Source organism: Gorilla gorilla, chromosome 15 (genome assembly GCF_029281585.2).
Source record: "Gorilla gorilla gorilla isolate KB3781 chromosome 15, NHGRI_mGorGor1-v2.1_pri, whole genome shotgun sequence".
NCBI classification, from domain to species: domain Eukaryota; kingdom Metazoa; phylum Chordata; class Mammalia; order Primates; family Hominidae; genus Gorilla; species Gorilla gorilla.
In genome coordinates, this window is record NC_073239.2 from 87,342,516 (window position 1) to 87,365,104 (window position 22,589).

Below are 22,589 nucleotides of genomic sequence, written 5' to 3' on the forward strand. Positions count from 1 at the left end.
TTCAGAATCCATAAGTCTGTTTTTATTTCTTGATGATTAAAGTCACATGAACTAAAAGGCATTACAGTGTTTATTTTTTCTTCAAAAATATTTGATCCTAGGCTTATCCTTCAAGTCAATTAATTAGAGCTCTTTTTTAAAATAGACATCACACACTACACCTATGTAACCACACAGACAAGCAGAAGCAGATCCAGTAGTTATCAGATTTTCTGTTCTGCAATCTCCTAATTGGACTGTTCACCTCTGAGTGGGCCCTTTAAGAGCATGGCTAGGAAAGCATGCAGTTTCTAGGGCCTAAAAAACAGGTATAGCTGGAAGACAAAATCAGATTTTGAGAGGGATTCATCTGCCTCCAATTCCTGGGGCTCCATGAGGAAAACAGAAGTCTCTCCCAAAATGGAATCTGTGGCACCTTTTCTGTTTTTCCCAAGCAGCCCCAGGCCATCAGAAATTATTTTAGGGCCTCTCATGCATGCCTTAAGGGAGAAAAAGAATTCAGCTGTCTGAGAAAAAAAAAACCTTTTTCCAGCAAAACAAGATCCAAGAAGAGAAAAACATAAAGGCCTTTTAAATATACCTATAACTTGGATATCCAATTTTAGTTAAGATAAACACTCTTTAAGAAAGTCCTTTTAAATCCCTTATTACGCAACTTTAGCCATGCCAAGCAGCCAATATTTCTAGCTTTTGAACTTTATGAAAGGTAACTTCCCAGGTGCTCACAGAAAGGAGAATTCAAGGTAGTTCATGGAGGGGAAGAGAATCAACAAATGGTAAAGGTCACAGATATCGAACCAGAAAGAACTCATTCCCTAAGCCAGGATTGAACCTGGGCCACCATTGTAAAATGGCAGAGGCTAAAACAAAGCACTGCCACATGGTTACAGGTCATCCTTCCAAGTACACAAAATATGATGGAGGCCTTCAGCAAAGTTTGCCACTGACCAGTTTTCCAGGCTGGCTTGAGCAGAAGGCCTATAGAGTCCTAGGCCCACATCCCAACCTAAGGTACCCCTCTTTCTTACAGAACCATATAGAGAAGCATGCAAAGCACACCAGATTGGCTACAGCTTAAGACCAACCTCGTGAATCCTTTTTCATAATTAAAACTTTACAAACTTTACAGAGAATATAAACAGTGATCCTTATCATTCCCTTTACCAGTTTGCACAGGGAGAGTGGGGCCAAAAGCTCAACTGGTAAAAAAAAAAAACACTCTTACCCTTTTTCCAGCATGTCAGGCCCCTTTTGCCAGCATGTCAGGCTTCTGTGTTCCCTCCCCACTGAGCTCAATCCCAAGACAACTAGTTTAAAGCTTGGGAAGTTAACTTTTCCCAGTTTGGAGGCTACATCTGAGGGGAGTGTCCTGCAACACGGGGACAGAACCATCCATCTGTGAACAGAGGACAGAGGAGGAAAAAGGAAAAAATATGGCATTTTTTCAAAGGAGACCCAGGACTCAGGATGCATTCAAAGAGGTACAGACGGAAGATGAATGGCTACTCATCTAGAAAGAGAGGAGCAAGGTGTCCCCAGTTCCCTTCTTTTCCTAGCAAATACCCATGGTACATGAGGTAGAGAAAGCAAGGCATGTCTCTTTCTTTATTCCATCCTTATATTTCTGAGTTCTGGCAATCACAACAGATTGCCACCCATGGGTATCAAAGCAGCTTTCACCCATGTTAACAGAGGGCTCTAGGGGGTGGGATCATCCTCTCTTATCCACCTATGCCCTATCTCCCCTGCTGTCAGTAGCCTTTGAGTTCCTGAACTTGGAATTGAATTTGGGACAAAAATGTTTCTGGGGGGTTGGGTTGCATGAACTCCTTATAAGCAGAATGCTAAGGTGAAGCTGTGGATTTGAGTCTTCCTCCAACAAGGGATAGAAAAGGGTGTCTTGTGAATTGGGGTCCCAACCTAGTAAAACGTCTTCTAAAAGGGGGAAAAAAAATGCCTCTCACATAAAAGTTAACTTCTGACCTGGTGGAGAAAGGAAAAAAAAAACCTAAATACAGCGCTGTGTTAATTGCTGAAAAATGGAGAAAAGAAAAAGATGCCTGGGGAAGAAACCTCTTATTCTTATGCAAATGAGTTTCTTCAACTGGGAGAGAAACTTTTAATTGCTATTTCTTCCCTGGGGTTTGGACTGAGCTGGCCCCTTGGCCAGGGGAGGGGAAGACTCCAGGGGTATGTGGTGGGGAACGCTGGCCAGCTGTTGGTGCAGGGCATGGGACCCTGAGGCTGCCTTGGGGCCTGGGTAGTGGCTGTGGTTCATTTTTGCCCTGTGTGGCTGTTGGCCTGTGTGTGTGTGTTTGGCACGCACATGCAGCAGACACAGCCATGTGCCCCAGCCAAAAGGGAAGGGGGGTGGGGAGCAACTGCTCACCTGTCAATCCTGTACGTGTACCTGAGGCCACTGGGGTGGGGGTGAAACATCCCCAATATTGTAAAAGAAATGATAGATGCCATTACAGTTCCCCCAAAAAGAAGGAAAATGCCATAGAAAAGACTGGGTTGGACCAGGGCCAAAGTTCCTGACCCCCAAGAGCGATGGGTGTTGGGGGGCGGGGGAGCAGTTTCCTCTACCCTCAGACAGTGTGAGGACAAAAAGGCTCAGAAATGAAAGGGAAGGAGATTTTTGGGTCCGCACTTTACTCACCCCTCCTCATGTCCCTCTACAGGCTACCAAATGATGCAGGATTTTTTGCTCCTTAGTTCAGCTAAAATCCAGGTTTCTGTCTCACAACCAGGAAAAATTAGGCACGTGGACAAATTGAAGGATGAGGAGGGTAGATCTATTAGGCAAAAAGAAAGCTCAGCAAAGAAAGAAGTGATCCTGCCAACATGCTACCACCTCACAGACTGAAGACCAGACCACTTCACACAAGCTGAAGAGGCCGGGCCCCTCCCCCAGCATAAGGTGTGAATTCCTGGTGGCTCCACCCCATTCTCCCAGTGAACATACAGGCCCCCAGTTCATTGTGAGCATGCCCAGGCAAGACCCTGGGCAGGTTCCCTTATCTGCCTCCTGCATCTATCAGCTCTATCTTTCCTGATAGATGGATCGAAGTCTCAACATTGTCATCTTCTCAGAATTCTCCTTTTTCTCCTTCCTAACACAAAATGTAGTATGCCATATATACTTCTCTTAATCTTGTTTTTTAAGCTTACTGACCCTGGAAATCACTGAATATTAATGTAAAGAGATAATCCTTTTTCATTTATGACTGCATATTATTCATGATGTAGAAGCATTGCTGTTTACCTAATAGCTTTCTAATGATGGAATTAGAATTGTGCACAAACCTTTGGTAGTACACATTATCCCACAGTTTTGTACAGATCTGATTTGATCTCTTTGGAATATAACCATTTATATTAACACCTCCCACAAATGACATACTTAGGTATAAATCTAACAAAAGGTTTAGTATTAACTATTTCTCTACGTTCAAGTTTGCTGATAATTTTCTCTATTCTCTGTCCTGCTGTTGAGCCCATCCAGTGAGTTTGGATTTGGTTATTGTAGTTTTCAGTTCTAAAATTTCTATTATTTTCATCTTTATATTTTATATTTCTTTCCTGAGACTTTCTCATTTTTTTGTTCCAAGTCTCTATTTTTTTCATTTTAGTCAGATTTGTAATTGCTCATTGAAGCAGTTCATGATGTCTGTCTCAAAATCCTTATCACGTAATACTAACATCTGCATCATCTCAGAGTCAGCATCTGTTGTCTTTTTGTCATTCAAGTTAAGATTTTCCTGGTTTTATAAATAACCAGTGATTTTTCATTGTATTCTGTTTTTTTATTGTTTTGAGATGGAGTCTTGCTCTGTCACCCAGGCTGGAGTGCAGTGGCATGATCTCGGCTCACTGCAACCTCCACCTCCAGGATTCAAGTGATTCTCCTGCTTCAGCCTCCCTATTAGCTAAGATTACAGGCGCACACCACCATGCCTGGCTAATTTTGTATTTTTTGGTTTTTTTAGTAGAGACATGGTTTCACCATATTGGCTAGGCTGGTCTCAAACTCCTGACCTCATGATCCGCCCACCTTGGACTTCCAATGTGCTGGGATTACAGGCGTGAGCCACTGCGCCTGGCCTCCACTGTATTCTGAACACTTTGGGTGTTATGTTGTGAGGCCCTAGATCTTATTAAATTTTTTCTTTTATCAGGATCCTTATGACGTTGCACCAGTAGGGTAAGAATGGCATTACTTTGCTGTTGCTAAATGCTGGCATCTTTCCAGGTTCTCCACTTAATTTCTGTTGATATGCCAGGGGTAAAGGGCAGCTCACATCTGCTGTTCAAATGGAAAAGTTCATCCTCCTCTCTAGGCCTCTGTTGACGCCATCCTAGCTGGGAAGTTGAAAGATGCCTCATTACAGCTGTCCAAGTGACCTCCACTGACATTGTGAAATAGGAGCCAGTCTTTGTTTTGTGTTGCTATGAAGCAACCTGAGACTGGGTAATTTATAAAGAAAAGTGGTTTATTTGGCTCATGGTTCTGCAGGCTGTACAAGAAGCCTAGTGCTTGTATCTGCTCCTGGCGAGGTCCTCAGGAGGCTTACAATCATGACTGAAGGCAAAGGGCAAAGGGGAGCCAGTGTGTCACATGGTGAGAGAGGAAAAAAGTGAGAGAGGGAGGAGGTGCCAGGCTCTTTTAAACAACAAGATCTCACATGAACTCACAGAGGAATAACTCATTCATTACCATGAGGACAACACCAATGTATTCATGAAGGACTCACCCCCACGCTCCAAACGTGTCCCACTAGGCCCCACCTCTAACATTGGGGATTATATTTTAACATCAGACTTGGAGGGTAAAAACATCCAAACTATATCATTTTTTCCCAGGCCCCCAAATTTCATGTTTTTTTTTTCACATTGCAAAACACAATTATCCCTTTTCAGTAGTCCCCTAAAGTCTGAATTCATTTTAGCACCAATTCAATTAAAAGTCCAAAGTCCAAAGTCTCATCTGATACTCAAGGCAAGTTTCTTCCACCTATGTGCCTGTAGGATTAAATGGTGGCACAGGCATTTGTCAAACATTTTCATTCCAAAAGGGATAAATTGGCCAAAAGAAAATGGGGCAACAGGCCCCATGCAAGTCTGAAGCCCAGCAGGGCAGACATTAAACCTTAAAGCTTTAAAATAATCCTTGACTGCATGTCCTGTATTCAGCCCACACTAGTGCAAGGGGTGGGCTCCCCAAGGCCTTGGGCAGCTCTGCCCCTGCGGCTTTGCAGGGTGCAGCGCCTGTGGCTGCCCTCACAGATTGGTATTGAGTGCTGGCAGTGTTTTTAGGCTAAGGGTACAAGCTGCTGGTGGCTCTATCATTCAGGGGTCTGAAGGGTGGTCGCCCTGTTCCTAGAGCTCGGCTAGGCAACCAGCTCTCATGTGAACTCATAGAGTAAGAACTCACTCATTCCTGCAAGGACAGCACCAAGCCATATATGAGGGATCCAGCCAAACACCTTCTATCACACCTCACTTGTAAAATTGGGGATCATGTTTTAACATTAGATTTTGAGGGAACAAACATTCAAACTATATCAGGGCCTCATTTACTGCATGACAAGGAGGAAAGTCTCAGAACTCAACTTGACCTTCTCTGACACCACCCCAGTGAGTGGGGTGGGGGAGGGGATGCCACGTTGCAGCTGGGAAGATTTGAAAGTTTAAGCTCCCCATGTGGCTTTTGCTGATGAAGTGCATGTGGGGATACAAGTTTTCCCATGACATTTGGGTGGAGAAAGATGGTTATTTTCTAAAAGTTTTCTGTCTCGCCAGACTGCTCATTTCTATGTCCTTTGGCTAGAGACAGCAATCTTCTTGAGTCTTTTTGTTCTATGTCTGTTGGCATTAAAATGTTATAGGCGTCTCCAGATTGCTTGAGGTTAAAAGAAAACTCAGGGATTCACCACCATGTTATTCCTTAGATCCCAGGGTAGGTAGCTTCTCTGCATGATTTTCTCTACCTTTCTTAACCTTCTTATGTTTGTTTTCTATTTAAAATACAGTGTTTTTACTTGCACAGTTAAGTCCTCACATCAGCAATAGTTTCTCAGAAACTGTGACTCTAACAATGCAAAGTAACATACAACAAAACAAATTTTTATTTGTCTCATCAGTGTTATAATGAAACACATTGGACAAAACAATGTTATTTCATGACCTACTGTACATTGTTTCACCTAAAGTTGCAGTTTCCAAGAACCTATTCATGACATTGAGGACTTACTGTACTTACTAGGAGTAATAGGAAGAAATGTGTCTACTCTATCTTTTCTGGAACCAGAAGTTCTTAGTGCTGATTCTACAAAGAAATTAATGTTGTCCGGGTGCCTGTAATCCTAGCAATTTGGGAGGCCAGATCGCTTGAGCCCAGGAGTTTGAGACCAGCCTGACCAACATGGATAAACCCTATCTCTATAAAAGATAAAACAAACAAACAAACAAAAAACAGCTGCACTCCAGCCTGGGTGACAGAGTGAGACCCTGTCAAAAAAAAAAAAAAAAAAAAAAAAGAAAAGAAAAGAAAAAGAAGAAGAAGAAATAAATGTTACTCCTTCTTACAGCTAGAGAGATCAAGCCAAGCTGCTTTTGGAAGCTTTCATTCTTTTCCCACCTATGGATCTTGCAGGTTACTATTTGTTCTGCCTGAAGCAGGCATTCGATTCTTCCTCAATTATCTTTCTCCCTGCGTAGTTTCTTCGCTCTGCTTACTAGTGCTACTGGCTTGCTACTAAGCTTTTTCCATGATTGAATGTATGTGGTTTCCTCTACTCTAATTTTTGGGGGCTATGTATACTTCATTGTAAATGATGTCTGGTATAGAAGTAGATGTTATCCACTGAGTCCAGTGGAAGACAAACCTCTTTGTATCTACCCCTCCTAAGGCAGAGGTGTCTCCAGTTTTGCATGTATGAGCAAAACAGTTTATAAAAAGGAAGCTTGTCAGATTTCTAAAGAAACCAGCATAAATAGTAGAATCTTTTCCTGGCAGGAAATGGAAGGGGTCTGTAATTAAAACTGCTTCTAATTGATGGTTATCTCATGAGGCTCTGATTCTACCAGGTAAATTAGGAGTTGACAAAAATCTAAAACAGAAATTCCCAAAGTTAGAGTTAATATTTTATTAAATTAGTCTTTATCCTATGTAGTTTTTATAAATTGAACTCATCTTATTGATTATATGTTTTACCAAACACTATACCATAAATTCTCCACCAACCATTTTGAGCATACTTTTCTCCAAAACATTATAGTCTAATAGGAGATGCAATTTTTAAAACTCACGTATGAAACAGAAAATAGCAAGGATATAAATTTTGTCACACAAAAATGTATTGCATATTAAAGTTATAAAGAGAGTTACAGGATGTTAATGTTTTCTGGATTATTTAGGAAAGATTTGATAATGGAAGTGGAATTTGATCTTGCCCTAGAAAGTTACTATAATTCAGTTCAATGGGAAAAGTGATTAGACAGTCTAGACCAATGCAATGGCACCAGCAAAATTACAAACCTGTGCTGTCAGGGGACATAGACTGGAGGTGAGAAGACAACCCAATTCCAATTGTATTAAATTTGGAAATGAGTATAGAAATGGCAGGATGAGAGCAAGATATTCTTCAGAGCCTATTATTATTTCTGTAGAATTGAAAGTTCCTTGTTGCTAAGTAGCTAAATCTAGAATTTAGTCACCTGAGAGACAAAAGGGAGAGGGCTTATGTTTCCCTTTGTTCTGTGGCCTCAGCTACAAACCATTGATAAAGCATGGTATAAACCATCTAGACAGAAATGGCCATGGAAACTACTGTTTCTTCTGATGGTAAGTCATTCATAAAGTTTGGTTCTATGCATAATTTGGTATCCAGAGTAGTCCACTGGATAATGTGAAGTCTCTTTTGTTTTGTTTTCATTTTTTTTGTTTGTTTGTTTGTTTTGAGATGGAGTCTCACTCTGTCGCCCAGGCTGGAGTGCAGTGGTGCGATCTCGGCTCACTGCAAGCTCTGCCTCTTGGGTTCACACCATTCTCCTCCCTCAGCCTCCTGAGTAGCTGGGACTGCAGGTGCCCGCCACCACGCCTGGCTGATTTTTTTGTATTTTTAGTAGAAACGGGGTTTCACCATGTTAGCCAGGATGGTCTCGATCTCCTGACCTCGTGATCCGCCCGCCTCGGCCTCCCAAAGTGCTGGGATTACAGGCGTGAGCCCCCGCGCCCGGCGTGTTTTCATTTTTAAAGATATGAGTGACTTGAGCATGGGTGTAGGTAGGGTGACCAACCATTCCAGTTTGGTTGAGACTGAGGGGATTGCTGGGTGCAGGACTTTCAGTTTTAAAACCAAGACAGTCCTGGGAAAATCAGGATGAGGCAGTCACCTCAATTGCCAGTAAGGAATAGATAAAGTAGTAGAAGATGAAGATGCAGTTGAGAATAGGGAAAATTGATAAAAACAGTCCTCAAGTAGGTGGGAGAGATGATCTGGAACCATGAGGGGCTAATGAGACTAGAGAGGTAGTAAGGTAGAGAAGAGGTACATATAGGCGGATTCAGATGGTGAAAGGCCCAGAAACCATTTTGTCTTTGAATTTGGCATATGTGTGTGTGTGTGTGTGTGGGTGTGTGTGTGTGTGTGTGTATCATATTCCAGAGAAAGAAATCCATTTTATATTGTGACATTGTGGCCTTACACACACTTACACCCCACATATTTGGCACTGCGTGTGCAAGGGTTGCTAAGGATCTTCTAGGGATGCCTTCTGATATTTCTGTTCTATTTCCTTAAGGAAAAAAACTGCAGGCTATAGCCAGCTGAATTACTTCCATGACTCTAATGGGACAGATATTAGTGACAGACAGATAGGAAAACAGTGCATTAGGGCATTGGAATAAGAGGGAAGATGGGTAGAGAGCGGTCTTGATGAATTTGAAATAGCTGTGGGGAAAGGAAGAGTTTATCAAACATGCAGAAGAGGGCTGTTGGCTCACTTGACAGTCCACTGACGTTAGAGGACATGGATTTATAGTGGTACCGCTTCACAGTATCCATGGTAGAATGATGGTACTTCAGGAGCTTTGGTCTCTGTAAGTCCTAGGAATGAAGACAATGAGTCTGGCTTTAAAGATTTTTTTAAAGTTATTCTCCTGTTATTGCCTGCTCTCATGCTGAGCTCCAAGAAAAAGAATAATATGACACAGGTTTGTGTAGCTTACCAGTCCTTTCCACATTATATCTTTGATTAGTTCTTCCCATTTTCAATCCTCCCATCCACAACAACTGTCACTCCATAGTAAGTAGAAAACATATCAAGAGAGATATAGAGAGCAAATCTGGCAGTTAGAATTTCATCCCAATTCAGAGATAATTGTTCTTAGAAGTTTTGCCTATGAACTTTGCTTTTCTCTTCCATGCTACTTGCACCTTGTGGAATAAGGTGCCTAACTTGCAGCAGTGAAAACTGCCCAGATGAATCCAGCCTCTTTAGGCAAGTTAATGGCAAGGATAATGTTCAGCTTGAAACAAGTTTTCCCCATCTTCCAGCATCCACATAGCCAGTCTAGGACAAGAAAAGAAAAAAAACCTCAAATACTTTATATTAGAAAGGAAAGGTACTTGGTTAACTAACTCTACTGTGATTGAGAGACAATGAGAATGGATTTTCAGCTGCTGGCACTATACATAAATGAGGAAAACTCAGAAGATTGAGGAGGTGCAAATGCAATATCCAGGAGAATAAAGAAAAGAGCAATATGGCATAGGAAGTTTTGAAATATCTACTGGATTTTATATCTCTATTCCTTAGGCTGGGGATCCAGGACAAGCCATTTCAGTTTTGATTTCTATATTCTCTTTTTAAGCCTTTCACAAACACATTGGTTTTGGGATTTTTTTTTTTTCAGAGTAGCATTAGTAGCTTTGATGTAGGAGTGGAGAAACTATGTGAAGGATTAATGCAGTTCCTGCCTACCCCCGATCCCCCGACAATCTCTGTCACATTTAGGACTTTAGAGAGTCAAAGATTTTGGCATACAGTGCTTGAAGGGATGAAACTGGTAGCAGAGCTTGAATGAATTGGAAGACAAGAACATTAAGAGAAATGGGGGATGATGAAAGAAAAGTATTTGGGTTTTCTTTGGGTTTGAGAAACAGGTATAGCAGAAGTAAGGTGGAGAGCTGGGAGAACTAAAATTGTTGGTAAATTGATTAGGATATATGAAATTTTTTGTGTGTTGACAAGGTATACATTATGACTATGAGTGGGTAGGCTGAATTACACTGAAGATGAATTGAAGAGGTTAAAAAAAACTTTAAAAAACGCTGTCTTGTTTTCAGATGGGTTTTCTATATACTTGCTAATATTACTTTAAGTTGAGGGTCGGAATTTTGGTGGAGAATAATTTTATCAGTCAGGGGCCAGAGCCTTTGAATTTTGTCCAAGTGTGATAAGGGTGGTTGAAGAGACATCTAAAAATAGCGTAGTCAGATATTGCAGGATAAATGATTTGGTGTTGATGTTGTGGGCTGTGGAGAACAGGAACTCTGGTCCTTCTGGTGCATGTGACTTCTGAGGATGGGGTTTCTCAAGAGGAAGCCTTTAGGCAAGCAGTAAATTCTATTAAAGCTCAGGTTTAATACGGTAAGTAGATATAGGGAGCTTTCTGTGAAGAGATACAGGATGGAGTTGGTTCTCTCTCTCTCTCTCCTTTTGTCTTTAAAGGAAGACTCCGGAAAGCACAAGGGAAGGTATAAGAAGAGAATATAAGGAAACTTGAATCAGGGCAAAGAAAGCATTGATTAGAAATGGATTCAAAATCCAGGAGATGATTGGTGTTGGGTCAGGCATGTTCATTTTTATATCTTCTGTGTAAGTCTTCTTAGATTAGTTTGATTTAAATGCTTTTCCTTTTTGTTCTTATAAAAAACGGCACCTACCTTCATCAATATGTTGATCACAGTCAGAGGTGAAATTAAGTTTTTGGGCCTGATGCAAGATGAGGGGCCCACTTTAAGAAAAATAATACCAAGTTACAATTGCAGAAAATAAGTATGAAAATCAGGATTTATTTAGCATAAGAAAGAAGCTGCAACAAACTATAAATATTAAAAGGTTGAAAACACCATAAACATCAAAAAATTTAATCCCCTCATTATTACATTAATCAACTTCCTAACTCACTTTTATGATACCTTTTCCCTAGTTTTTAAATTGCTTATTTAATTACCTCCCTTAAGAGAATTATTTTGTTATAATTTCTATGGCAAGAACTGAAAGGCATTTGCCTTTCCCTAGTATGTTTAATAAAAATTCATTTTGTATTATTAATAGTTTAGAAAATTCAGCTTCACAGCTTGTTACTGGTAATGAGATAAATAATTAAATTTACTATTGTCAAATTTTAGAAAACCTCTATTGTCTTTTATGTATGTGATGTAATATTTCAGGGTGTTTGAGATTTTTCTTGTATAGTGACTAATTTTGATTACTCATAATTATATGACTTTCATAAAGTCCATTGCTGAGCCCCTTACAGGGTCTTTATAGAGGTCTGTACAGTGAGAATCCCTGAAGCATAAACTTTGCCTGGTTTTGATCATATTATATTATAATTATCTGTTTTTTGTTTGTTTCTACACATGCTCCGTGCTTATTAGCCGCACTTTTGACAGTCATTTGAGACTATGATGAAATATATGGACACTCTCCTCAGCAAAAAAAGTCATGAAATACATAAAATATTGAATACAATATTACTGACCTCCTAAAGCTTATTCTTGCTCCTGCCACAGTTTCTGCACTAAATTGTAATTTATTTAATGCTCTGTATTTTGATTTTCTTTCTCTAATATCTAGCACAATGTCCTGCACTTTGTATGCTCCAAACACATAAAGACTTGTTTAATAAATAGAAAAAGAAATGGATAAGTGTTGCCAGCCAGACTGTATGACAGGTGCAGAAATTCCCCACTTTCAAAAACTGTTGGTAAATATATTTGAGCAAACACTCAGACTCTTCCCTGGCAATCCTAAAATACTAGACTCTACAATGGTTTTTGCCCCAATAAGAAAAGAGTTCCTTTTCCAAAGACCTTTAAACTGCACAGATTCTCATTTTCTCTTCTGAAAGCATTTCCTTTTGTGTTTGGGACTCTCCTGTAGCTAACCGGAGAGAACAACATTATTCTCTCCATACCCTTAAATGATGTCAGTGTTTCATGAATTTTTTTTCTTTTCTAAAAATTATACTACAATATGAACACATTTTAGTAGCATTCACTTATAATCCAAGACATTTCGCAATCCCTCCTCCGTTTTTCCATTTTTCATTGTACATAGAGCTATATGAGGCATTACAGAGGATACTAAAATGAATGAAAATCATAAACCCTGCAGTCAAGAATCTTTCAGTCTAATGAACTTATGAGTAAAGATGAATACAATGAGGAATAGTAAATAACTTTGAGATAAAGAAACTAAAGTAAATCATAAGACTGATGCAACTTGACACAGAATTGTGATTATTTTTGATGTCTCCAGTTTTGACAGTCAAAGGAGACACTATCAATAGATATTGCAAGGGCAACAGGCATAAACTAATATTATCTTGGACAATTTGATATATAGAGTCACCCTACTCTTAAGTTTCTTTACTTTTGCTTTTACTTTTTATTATGGACATTTTCATACTGCCTGTAAAGACTGAGATAACTATTTAAGTACCCATCTTCCAACTTCAACTGTTATCACCACGTGGCCAATGTTGTCTCCTCTATACCCCCTAAATCCCCACCCTCATTTACTAAAAGCAAATCCAAAGCATTTTCTTGATTCATCAACCAGTTTTTCACTACTCCATTCTTTCTCTCTCCTGATTCCTTACTTATCACCTTTCCAACCCATCTTTTTATTTTTACTTCCAGCACTGCAGTTCTGATCTAACTCTGCCAGGACACAGATCCACAGGGTCAGCCCTGCATCCTGAGCAGCTTAGAGGGAGGAGCCAGACCAGCAGTGCCTCACACCTTGTCCTCTTCTGCTCTGGACAGATGGCTCCATAACGACAGCTTCATAATGGCAGTGGATGGGACCCGAGTGTACATCAGGGTCACTCTTCTGCTGCTCTGGCTTGGGGTATTTTTGTCTATTTCTGGCTACTGTCAGGCTGGGCCCTCCCAGCATTTCACTTCCCCAGAAGTGGTGATCCCCTTGAAGGTGATCAGCAGGGGCAGAAGTGCAAAGGCTCCTGGATGGCTCTCCTATAGTCTGCGGTTTGGGGGACAGAAACACGTTGTTCATATGAGGGTCAAGAAGCTCTTAGTTTCTAGACACCTCCCAGTGTTCACCTACACAGATGAGCATGCCCTCCTGGAGGATCAGCTCTTCATCCCAGATGACTGTTACTATCATGGTTACGTGGAGGGGGCCCCTGAGTCTCTGGTTGTGTTCAGTGCTTGTTGTGGGGGCTTTCGAGGAGTATTAAAAATAAGTGGCCTCACTTATGAAATTGAACCCATCAGGCACTCTGCCACATTTGAACACCTGGTTTATAAGATAAACAGTAATGAGACACAATTCCCAGCTATGAGATGTGGCTTAACAGAGAAGGAAGTAGCACGCCAACAGTTGGAATTTGAAGAGGCTGAGAACTCAGCTCTGGAACCAAAATCTGCTGGTGACTGGTGGACTCATGCATGGTTTCTGGAGCTAGTTGTTGTGGTGAACCATGATTTCTTCATTTACTCTCAAAGCAACATCTCAAAGGTGCAAGAGGATGTATTTGTTGTTGTCAACATAGTGGATTCCATGTATAAGCAGTTAGGTACTTACATAATTTTGATTGGAATTGAAATTTGGAATCAAGGAAATGTTTTCCCAATGACAAGCATAGAACAGGTCCTGAACGATTTCTCTCAATGGAAACAAATCAGTCTTTCCCAGCTACAGCACGATGCTGCACATATGTTCATAAAAAATTCACTTATAAGTATACTTGGCCTAGCCTATGTTGCAGGAATATGTCGTCCACCTATTGATTGCGGAGTTGATAATTTTCAAGGAGATACCTGGTCTCTTTTTGCCAACACTGTGGCCCATGAGTTAGGTCATACGTTGGGTATGCAGCATGATGAAGAATTCTGTTTTTGTGGGGAAAGAGGTTGCATCATGAATACTTTTAGAGTGCCAGCAGAGAAGTTCACCAACTGCAGTTACGCTGATTTTATGAAGACCACCTTAAACCAGGGATCATGTCTGCATAATCCTCCAAGATTGGGGGAAATCTTTATGCTAAAGCGCTGTGGGAATGGTGTGGTTGAAAGAGAAGAGCAGTGTGACTGTGGATCCGTACAGCAGTGTGAACAAGACGCCTGTTGTCTGTTGAACTGCACTCTAAGGCCTGGGGCTGCCTGTGCTTTTGGGCTTTGTTGCAAAGACTGCAAGTTCATGCCATCAGGGGAACTCTGTAGACAAGAGGCCAATGAATGTGACCTTCCAGAATGGTGCAATGGAACATCTCATCAGTGTCCAGAAGATAGATATGTGCAGGACGGGATCCCCTGTAGTGACAGTGCCTACTGCTATCAAAAGAGGTGTAATAACCATGACCAGCATTGCAGGGAGATTTTTGGTAAAGATGCAAAAAGTGCATCTCAGAATTGCTATAAAGAAATCAACTCTCAGGGAAACCGTTTTGGTCACTGTGGTATAAATGGCACAACATACCTAAAATGTCATATCTCTGATGTCTTTTGTGGGAGAGTTCAATGTGAGAATGTGAGAGACATTCCTCTTCTCCAAGATCATTTTACTTTGCAGCACACTCATATCAATGGTGTCACCTGCTGGGGTATTGACTATCATTTAAGGATGAACATATCTGACATTGGTGAAGTGAAAGATGGTACTGTGTGTGGCCCAGGAAAGATCTGCATCCACAAGAAGTGTGTCAGTCTGTCTGTCTTGTCACATGTCTGCCTTCCTGAGACCTGCAATATGAAGGGGATCTGCAATAACAAACATCACTGCCACTGTGGCTATGGGTGGTCCCCACCCTACTGCCAGCACAGAGGCTATGGGGGCAGTATTGACAGTGGCCCAGCATCTGCAAAGAGAGGAGTTTTTTTGCCGCTGATTGTGATTCCTTCTTTGTCTGTTTTGATTTTCCTGTTTACTGTCGGGCTTCTCATGTATCTACGACCATGTTCTGGTCCCAAAGAAACTAAGGCTCATTCATCAGGTTAAGAAAATGTCTCTAACTTAATATTCCATGCATTAGTACACTTTAGTCTCTTGGCAGCAGAAACGTTAGTACATCCCTGAAACTGAGCACATTTCTGACCATTTCCAGAAAGCTGCAAAGATCTTCCCTTACATTAGTACCACAAACACTGTCATTAAGTTCAAGTTATTCTTAACATGTTTCTATCTATTGTTTATTGTTTTAAGCAGCAAATAAAGCTACATCCTTCCCTCCCTTTAGTCCTCGTTGTGTTTCTTGTGCATAGAGATGACTTATGGGAAATGTATGAGATGTGTCTGCCTCAGAGTGTCCAGGGGTGAGGCTTACCTCTCTACTGACATTTATCAATGTGGGAAAATTACTTAAATTTTCTGATGTTCTGCTTCAAAATCTGAAAAGGGGTAGGGGTCATAATAATATTTGTCCCACTCAACTTCTTGGTTTTATTTGGTAACCAAAAGAGAGAAATAAGTGAATTTTTGTTAAATATAAACAGATTGTTATCTGATGAAATCTCCTGATCTTGCTCCCTGTGTGCTTCCTAGCTCTTTGTCTTAATTTGGCAGTTTGGATATCCTTTTAGAGCATTTGCTTGCTTCACATACCAAAATATAATCTCCATGAGGGCGGGGTTGTTTTCATCTGTTTTGCTCATCATTGTATCCTCGATAGCCGGAACAGTGCACAGTGCTTACTACACAATAAATACTTAAATGAAATCATGAATATGAATGGAGTATTAAATAAATGAAATTAGGAAAAGTAAAAATAATATTTTGATACCTTGGGATGTCATTCTGATCCTCTTTTTTAAACTACTGGAGCTCTTGCTCAAAATTAAACTTTGAATATTTAAAATGCTGCTGTTTGTACCTGGCGCACTTTGCTGGTCTTTTCTTCCCCCAGTGTATCTTCTCCGTCTATTCTCAGTGTTTTTGGAAAGCCTGTCTCTCGAAAACACAGAGTGAGTCAGATACCCTTTGTACTGATCAGTTAACTTCTGAATGGCACTCTGTAAATTGAGTCAAAATACCTTTTGCATATCATTTTTCATTATGCTTTGCCAACTTTGCATCTTCTATCTATTTCATGTTTAGAATATATTTGGCTGTGTCATTCTCTGCATATTTGTACATGAAATCCCCATTCCCAAAATGCTGTTTACCACCCTGCCCCTACTCCCTTGCCCTGGAAAACTCCTATTTTCTCTCAATAGAGGTTAAATGTTATATCTTCGTAGAAGCATTCCTTATGAAATGGTAAGTGTTCCACTTGTGTGCCCCGTTACTTTGTGGTCATCTTTTATGGTTTGATGCCTTCTAGGAATAGAGATGGAGAGGGTCCAACAATGTGCTAGCAAAAAGAAGCAGAGGACAGCTACTGGAGCCATACAAGGACGGAGGAGTGAATCAAGAATACAATCTGGTTAAATCAGAGAAAGCTCCCATGTTGTAAGTGCACACATCCATATGGAGACAAAAGATAGCTGCTCCAGTTTATTGGTTCTTTTTTGAAAAGCTTTATGGTAAAAAGCCATTGAAGTTGATTACGGTAAAATTTGTCAGCCTAATGTTCTTTTATATTTGCCGAGTTTTGTATTTCTGCTTGAGATTACTTTTCTGGGATTATGTTGGTTTCAGCTCTTATGCTTAACTGTGGAATTTATTTTGCTATAAGGAATGAGATAGGTATCTAATTGTATACTTTTCCAAATGGGTAGCCTGTTGTCCTGATACACTTCATACAATAAATCCTTTATCACTGCTTTGCTGGTAAATTGGTATCCTGTATTGTATTTTAAAGTTAATTTGTTAGAGTCACCTTATTTTACTTGTAAATTTTTACAAGAAGCAGTGCATTTTGCAATATTCTTATTTTAAGAAAAGCTGCATAGTTATTTTATATTCATTGAGTTAATTAGAGCTATATCAGTCAATTATATCAGGATTGGTGGGTAGAATTAACCTTTTTATAAGAAGCATAGAGTCTTACCTCCTGTTTTAATTTGGATTGCCCAAAAAAGCAGACCCAGAGACAAGGATTTAGGTGGAGTTAGTTTTCTGGGGAAGCACAAAACAGGGCAGACTAATGAATAAGTTTTCTCTGTGTACTACTGGAGTCATCCCTGTAGGCTTTCTGAGAAAAGTCATGTGAAACACACCTTTGATTAATATTCCATGGTTCAGGAGAAAGCTGTAAGGAAAAGAATATCTGAGATATAAGCACGTGAAGTAGTAAACTCTCAGAGCATGAAGATTGTCTACTGTGGCTGCAAGTGAACTCAAGTGGGACAAGAAGATGGAGGGTGGGCTTTCAGCATCTACTGTACCCAGGTTCCTTAGAAAACATATGCTGAAGCAAGGAATAAATCTAAATGGTTTATTTGGAAAATACAATCCTAGGGAAATGAGAGTAAAAGTAAAGGTATTTAGGGCTGGAAAGTCTGGTACAGAAGATTCTAGTGGTACCTGCCTGTATCCTCTTAGGCTGAACCTTGAGGTTGTCTATAGTACTGATGACAACTATGTACACTAATGGCATTCTACTTTACGGGGGTGAGCTCAGCCGATTCATGGAGCAGGCTGGAAGCAAGAAGGAGTTAACGCATGTGAAAGCAACTCTCAACTGATAAGAAATGTGTGAATGAGCATGACAGCTTCCCCAGTCCTCATGGAACTTCTCTGTTGTGTTGGGGCCCAAGTGAGGCTGTTTGTTGTTAGTATAACAGGAACTGGGTCTCTCTACTTTCCCCCCAAAGAAAACTTCAAAAAACTCTATTCTTTTCTTCACAAAGTCTTCTTTGTTCTTTGAGCACCTATTGAAAAAGCTGACTGGAGACTGTCTCAGTCTATTCAGTTCTCCCTGTGATCCTCCACTATGGACTTTCTTTCAAACTGTGTCTTATTGTTATTAACCCTTACTGTTTTCATAACAGTTTAGGCACAGAACTGACATCCCTTTGCATGAGTTTTCCAAACCGTGGCCACGTGAACTAAGCCATCTGATTGCTGGGTATATCAGCATCTAGATTATGCAAAATTATGTGAACTTATTTTTGTTCCTGCTGATGCAAGTGCCTGGTGGGTCAAGTCCGGAGCACGGATGCATGACAAGGTATGGCTTCCATGAAAAGAAAACAACGTCACACTACTTCTCTTTCTGGTGAGTTGGACACCTGTATAGAAGGTCGAGGACTGTCATTTGTTTAGGTAAAGACATTAGAAAGGGATTTTTCCCTTTGTACTGAAAGTAGAGATGGTGCAGGACCTTTCATAGGTAAATTCCCAAGGCAGTAGTACAATCAAACCCTGTGACTTGATGCCACAGACGACACACATAAGCCTCTCACAAAGGTCATAAATGATCCTGACACTGACTCTTATGGTACAAACACTTGCCACATCACCACATGTTATGGATGGCCCGGAAGTCAGCCCTGTGCAACTTGGATTTGCTCACTTGCTCCTCTCATTAGACTGATAGGCACCAAAGATTACATGGTGATAGCATGGTGAGTATTCAAAAAATGTGGAATAACTTGGCCAGGTGACAAAAATCAAGCCCTATAGCTGCCAAAACCAAACTAAATTGATATTCTGCAATCTATTCTACTCCTTCGGATTGACAGGGGCACATATAGATACAAAGATGCCAATATGACGGAAGACAAAGCACAACAAACCCCAATCTGTAGGGTCACGAGTTTCACTCTAACGTTATTTGTGAACCACACTGGTCTTTTTATCTTGTGTGGTGACAAGGTCTATGAAGGGTTCCCACTTACATGGTCAGAATGATGGGGACTCAGATACCTAACACCTTTGCCACCAGGTACTCCTCCTTCAATGCCAGCCAAATTATAAACTTGGGCTCCTTCATTTATAAAGTAGTGCCACACAAGTGTACTAAATGAGATTTTATAGAAAATCCACTTATATGTCACAATTCTAAGTTCCTTTCCATGCTGAGATCCATTTTCCCAGGCTTTGGAACTTATGAGAGGGGAAGGGCAATTCTCAATGTTTCCATAGTAATAGAACAGGAGTCAGTATTACTATGCAAGCACTGAGAAGACTCCAATCAGAAGTTAACAGTTTAGCCTCTGTTGTACTTCAGAATCACCATGTCCTGGATACAATGACAGCCCAAGAAGGAGGAGCTTGAGCAATCATTGGTGAGGAACTCTGCTTATGTGTAAATCACTAGGGACAGATAGAATCTAATCTGAAGTTTTTGAACTTCATCTTATAAATGAGGCTAAACCATTCAATTGGACTGACCCATTGCCAGGGATAGGAGACTGGTTGAATGCAGTATGGGTAAATGTGTTTAGAGCTGTTCTTTTCTGCTTATTAATTCTCCTTCTAATTTGTGTTCTTCTCTCCCTTTGCAGACCCCTTGCCACTCAGCTACTCACACAACTCTTCTCTCCACAAACACTAATTCAGCTTTTAATTTGAAACTGTTAGGGAAGTTTCAGACAGGGAAAATAAAGGAGTTAAAAGATTGCTGCTCTAAAATATGCCAAATTAGTATATGATTACTTCAAAGCTCAAAGCACTTTGGAAACTGTATTTCCAGAAGTGACTATCTGACCTGCCTTTTCCCACATATAGCAAGCCATAAAAATTCCATGGAGAAAGATGCCTTCCCTGTACCACGACAAGAAAATAACCCTATCCCCAAAGATTGGAAATTGTTGCTTCAGTAGACCTGTACAAATAAAGTAACTCTTATCTCTCCCTAGCTTTATAACTCCTCCTCCCTACCAATATATCTCCTAGTGACTTCCCTGGAATTCACTGTCCCTAGCTTAGATCCTTTTGTCATTTCTTCACAAATGTATTGTTCTTTTTCTAAAGGTAAAAAAGCTTTCTGCTTTAGCCATTATTTTGGGTCTTCACACTCTTGAGAGGATATCTATATATATGAGTTCTTCAAGGGGCACACAAACAAGTGGCCATGGTGGCAGAGATACAGGTACATTGGGCTCAATAGCATGGACTCCCACTTGCCAAGAGAATTAATCAAGACACTTCTGCCATGAATGTCCAACTTGCCAGTGACACAGATCAAGGCTGAGTTTCTGGGAAGGTACTATTCTTCGAGGAAACCAAAGAGCAAATTAGTGAGACATTGACTACTTTGTACACCTTGTATCCTGGGGAGGGCCAGTGATTAGTTCACACAAGAAAATATACATATTCTAGTTATGATATTGTCTGCAGAACTTGAGCCGGCACCACTACTGGGGGGTATATGGATTGTGGGATCTTTAAGCATGGAATCTCATGCAACTTGGCATATGAATAGAGGATTCATTCACTCTTTAGTGTATGAGGTGCAAGAGTGGTATGTAGCAATGAATTATATTGTTTGTATCATATATCAAATATTTAGTAGCATCTATTCTTCTAGACTGCTTAGAATGGCCTGCAGAAGGCAGAGCCAGAGTGCTAGCTCAGAAACAATATTCTGAAAGAATAGAATTGAGTGCCAGCCTTCACAATGCATTGTGTATATTTAGTCAGAGATTCCTACATGGTGTTGTATATGCAATAGAAAGAATATATGGGGCCCAGAACCAAGGAAGAGAAGCTGGGTGGCCTCACTTATCATCACACTTGATGATCCACTGATCTGCTTCCCTCCCTGCAACTATCTGTTCTCTAGGCAGGTCTTGGTCCACAAAGAGAATGCATCTTTGCCGGGGGACCCAGTATAAGTTCCACAGACCTGCAAGCTGCCCTCAGGGCATCTGGGACATCTTCTGTTCAAGGACAAGCAGGTAAAAAGAAGAATCATTTTGGCAGGAGTAATTGACCCTGGATAGCAGGGGGAGGTAAGGCTGCTGAGCCCCAATAGAGGCATGGAGGATTATATGGAGAAACTAGAGGATTCACTTGGGAGCCACTTGGAACCACCCAACGCAATGGTAACTGTGAATGGATATGTGCAGCAGTGTTGACCTCCTGGGATGAAGGTGCAAAAGATTTAAAACAAACATTACAGCAAGTGCTCTGGGTCCTCCCTGACTCCCACTTTTGTCCTTTTTCTTTTTCCTTCTTCTATTTTTTTAAAGTTAAAATAAAATTAATGTTATAAAGGTGGGGTCTTGCTATGTTGCCCAGGCTGGTCTCAAAGCCCTGGGCTCAAGCATTCCTCCCACCTTGGCCTCCCAAAGTACTAGGATTACAGGCATGAGCAACCATGCCCAGCACCCTTTCCACAACCTTTTTTTTTTTTTTTTTAAACTGTATATCTCTCACAGTCCATGGCTATCCAAAAACCCACAAGGTTTGTAAAGACAGTTCTCAGAATTATTGTTCTGTTAGTTATTAGACTCCAAAGAAGGGACAAGGAAATATGAATAGTCTCCATCTATGAGCTTTGGTTAAGGTGAACACTGATGGTAAAATTGAAAGGACAAGGACAGCTACCCAAAACATTCCCATCTTGTAAAAACCTTGACACCGCTTCACTTGTGACATCACCTGGTCTTCAGGTACTCTCTCATGTAGTTCAACTGAATAATGCCTTTAACCTCTGTCTGAGTCACTTAAAAAAAACTGGTCTCAAGTGATATATATATATATATCCTTGGGTGGAGAGATAAGCCCTGCTCTTGGTCTCTGATTCTTTTCTTTTTTTCCCTCATTTAAATTTTTATTCTTGATTTCCAACTTTTATTTTAAGGTGAGTGTTACATGTGCAGGATAGGACATGCAGGTTCGTTACATAGGTAAACACTGTCATGGTGGTTTGCCGCACAGATCATCCCATCACCTGACTTTCTTTCAGAGCATGGTGGTTGCATGCTTTGACTTTTTTATAGGTACCCTTTTGTCAGACTGAAGTCAGCATTTTCCTTCCGTCTTTCAGAGTTCTTTAGATGTGCAGAGAGTTTAGGCAAATTTCCTAAGGTGGGACAAGACTCTTCTATTATCTCAAATTTCTTCTACTACGGAAACTCCTATTCAACCCAAACACCTGGCCAGATCTGTGTAGACATATGGTCTGGTGCAACGTTGATCAATCTGTTAAATTCTTAAGTGGCGTGATTTCATCACGTATAAATTTGAAATGCACTGCCTTTGGTTACCTGGGACATGTCAAACTTGTGCATTTTTGTGTCACCTTAGAAGAAAAGGGTAGCAGAATAGCTGACACTCCACGAATAACTTACTTTAATTGGTATGAAGAAATCAAGAAAAGAAATGTTTTGAACAGTCTCTAGTCTTGAGTCCTGTTTCCAACAACTTCAATGGTCTTCCTTTCCCAAAGGACTCCTCCCTTCTACCTCAGTTTATGCCTCTGATTCTCACCTCCC

The 22,589-nt window shown here is 40.6% G+C and overlaps 2 protein-coding genes across 3 annotated transcripts in view; one reads left to right on the forward strand and one right to left on the reverse strand.

Moving 5' to 3' along the window:
* The window catches only part of LOC101154164 (disintegrin and metalloproteinase domain-containing protein 21), a 43,064-nt gene extending 26,248 nt beyond the window's left edge, over nt 1-16,816 (forward strand). Inside the window, exons 1-2 of one of the 2 annotated variants that reach the window (XM_004055380.5) lie at nt 7,742-7,849; nt 12,942-15,498. In XM_004055380.5, the coding sequence (XP_004055428.5) occupies nt 13,093-15,261 (2,169 nt within the window). In that variant the 5' untranslated portion in view covers nt 7,742-7,849; nt 12,942-13,092 and the 3' untranslated portion in view covers nt 15,262-15,498. Of the gene's footprint in view, nt 1-7,741; nt 7,850-12,941 lie in introns of those variants that run through there. The other variant, XM_019009898.4, reaches the window with a different exon arrangement.
* LOC101124317 (disintegrin and metalloproteinase domain-containing protein 20) overlaps nt 8,866-22,589 on the reverse strand; it is an 88,839-nt gene continuing 75,115 nt past the window's right edge. Inside the window, exon 2 of the transcript XR_010130781.1 lies at nt 8,866-9,579. The gene's annotated coding sequence lies outside the window, so the exon portion shown is untranslated. The remainder of the gene's footprint in view (nt 9,580-22,589) is intronic.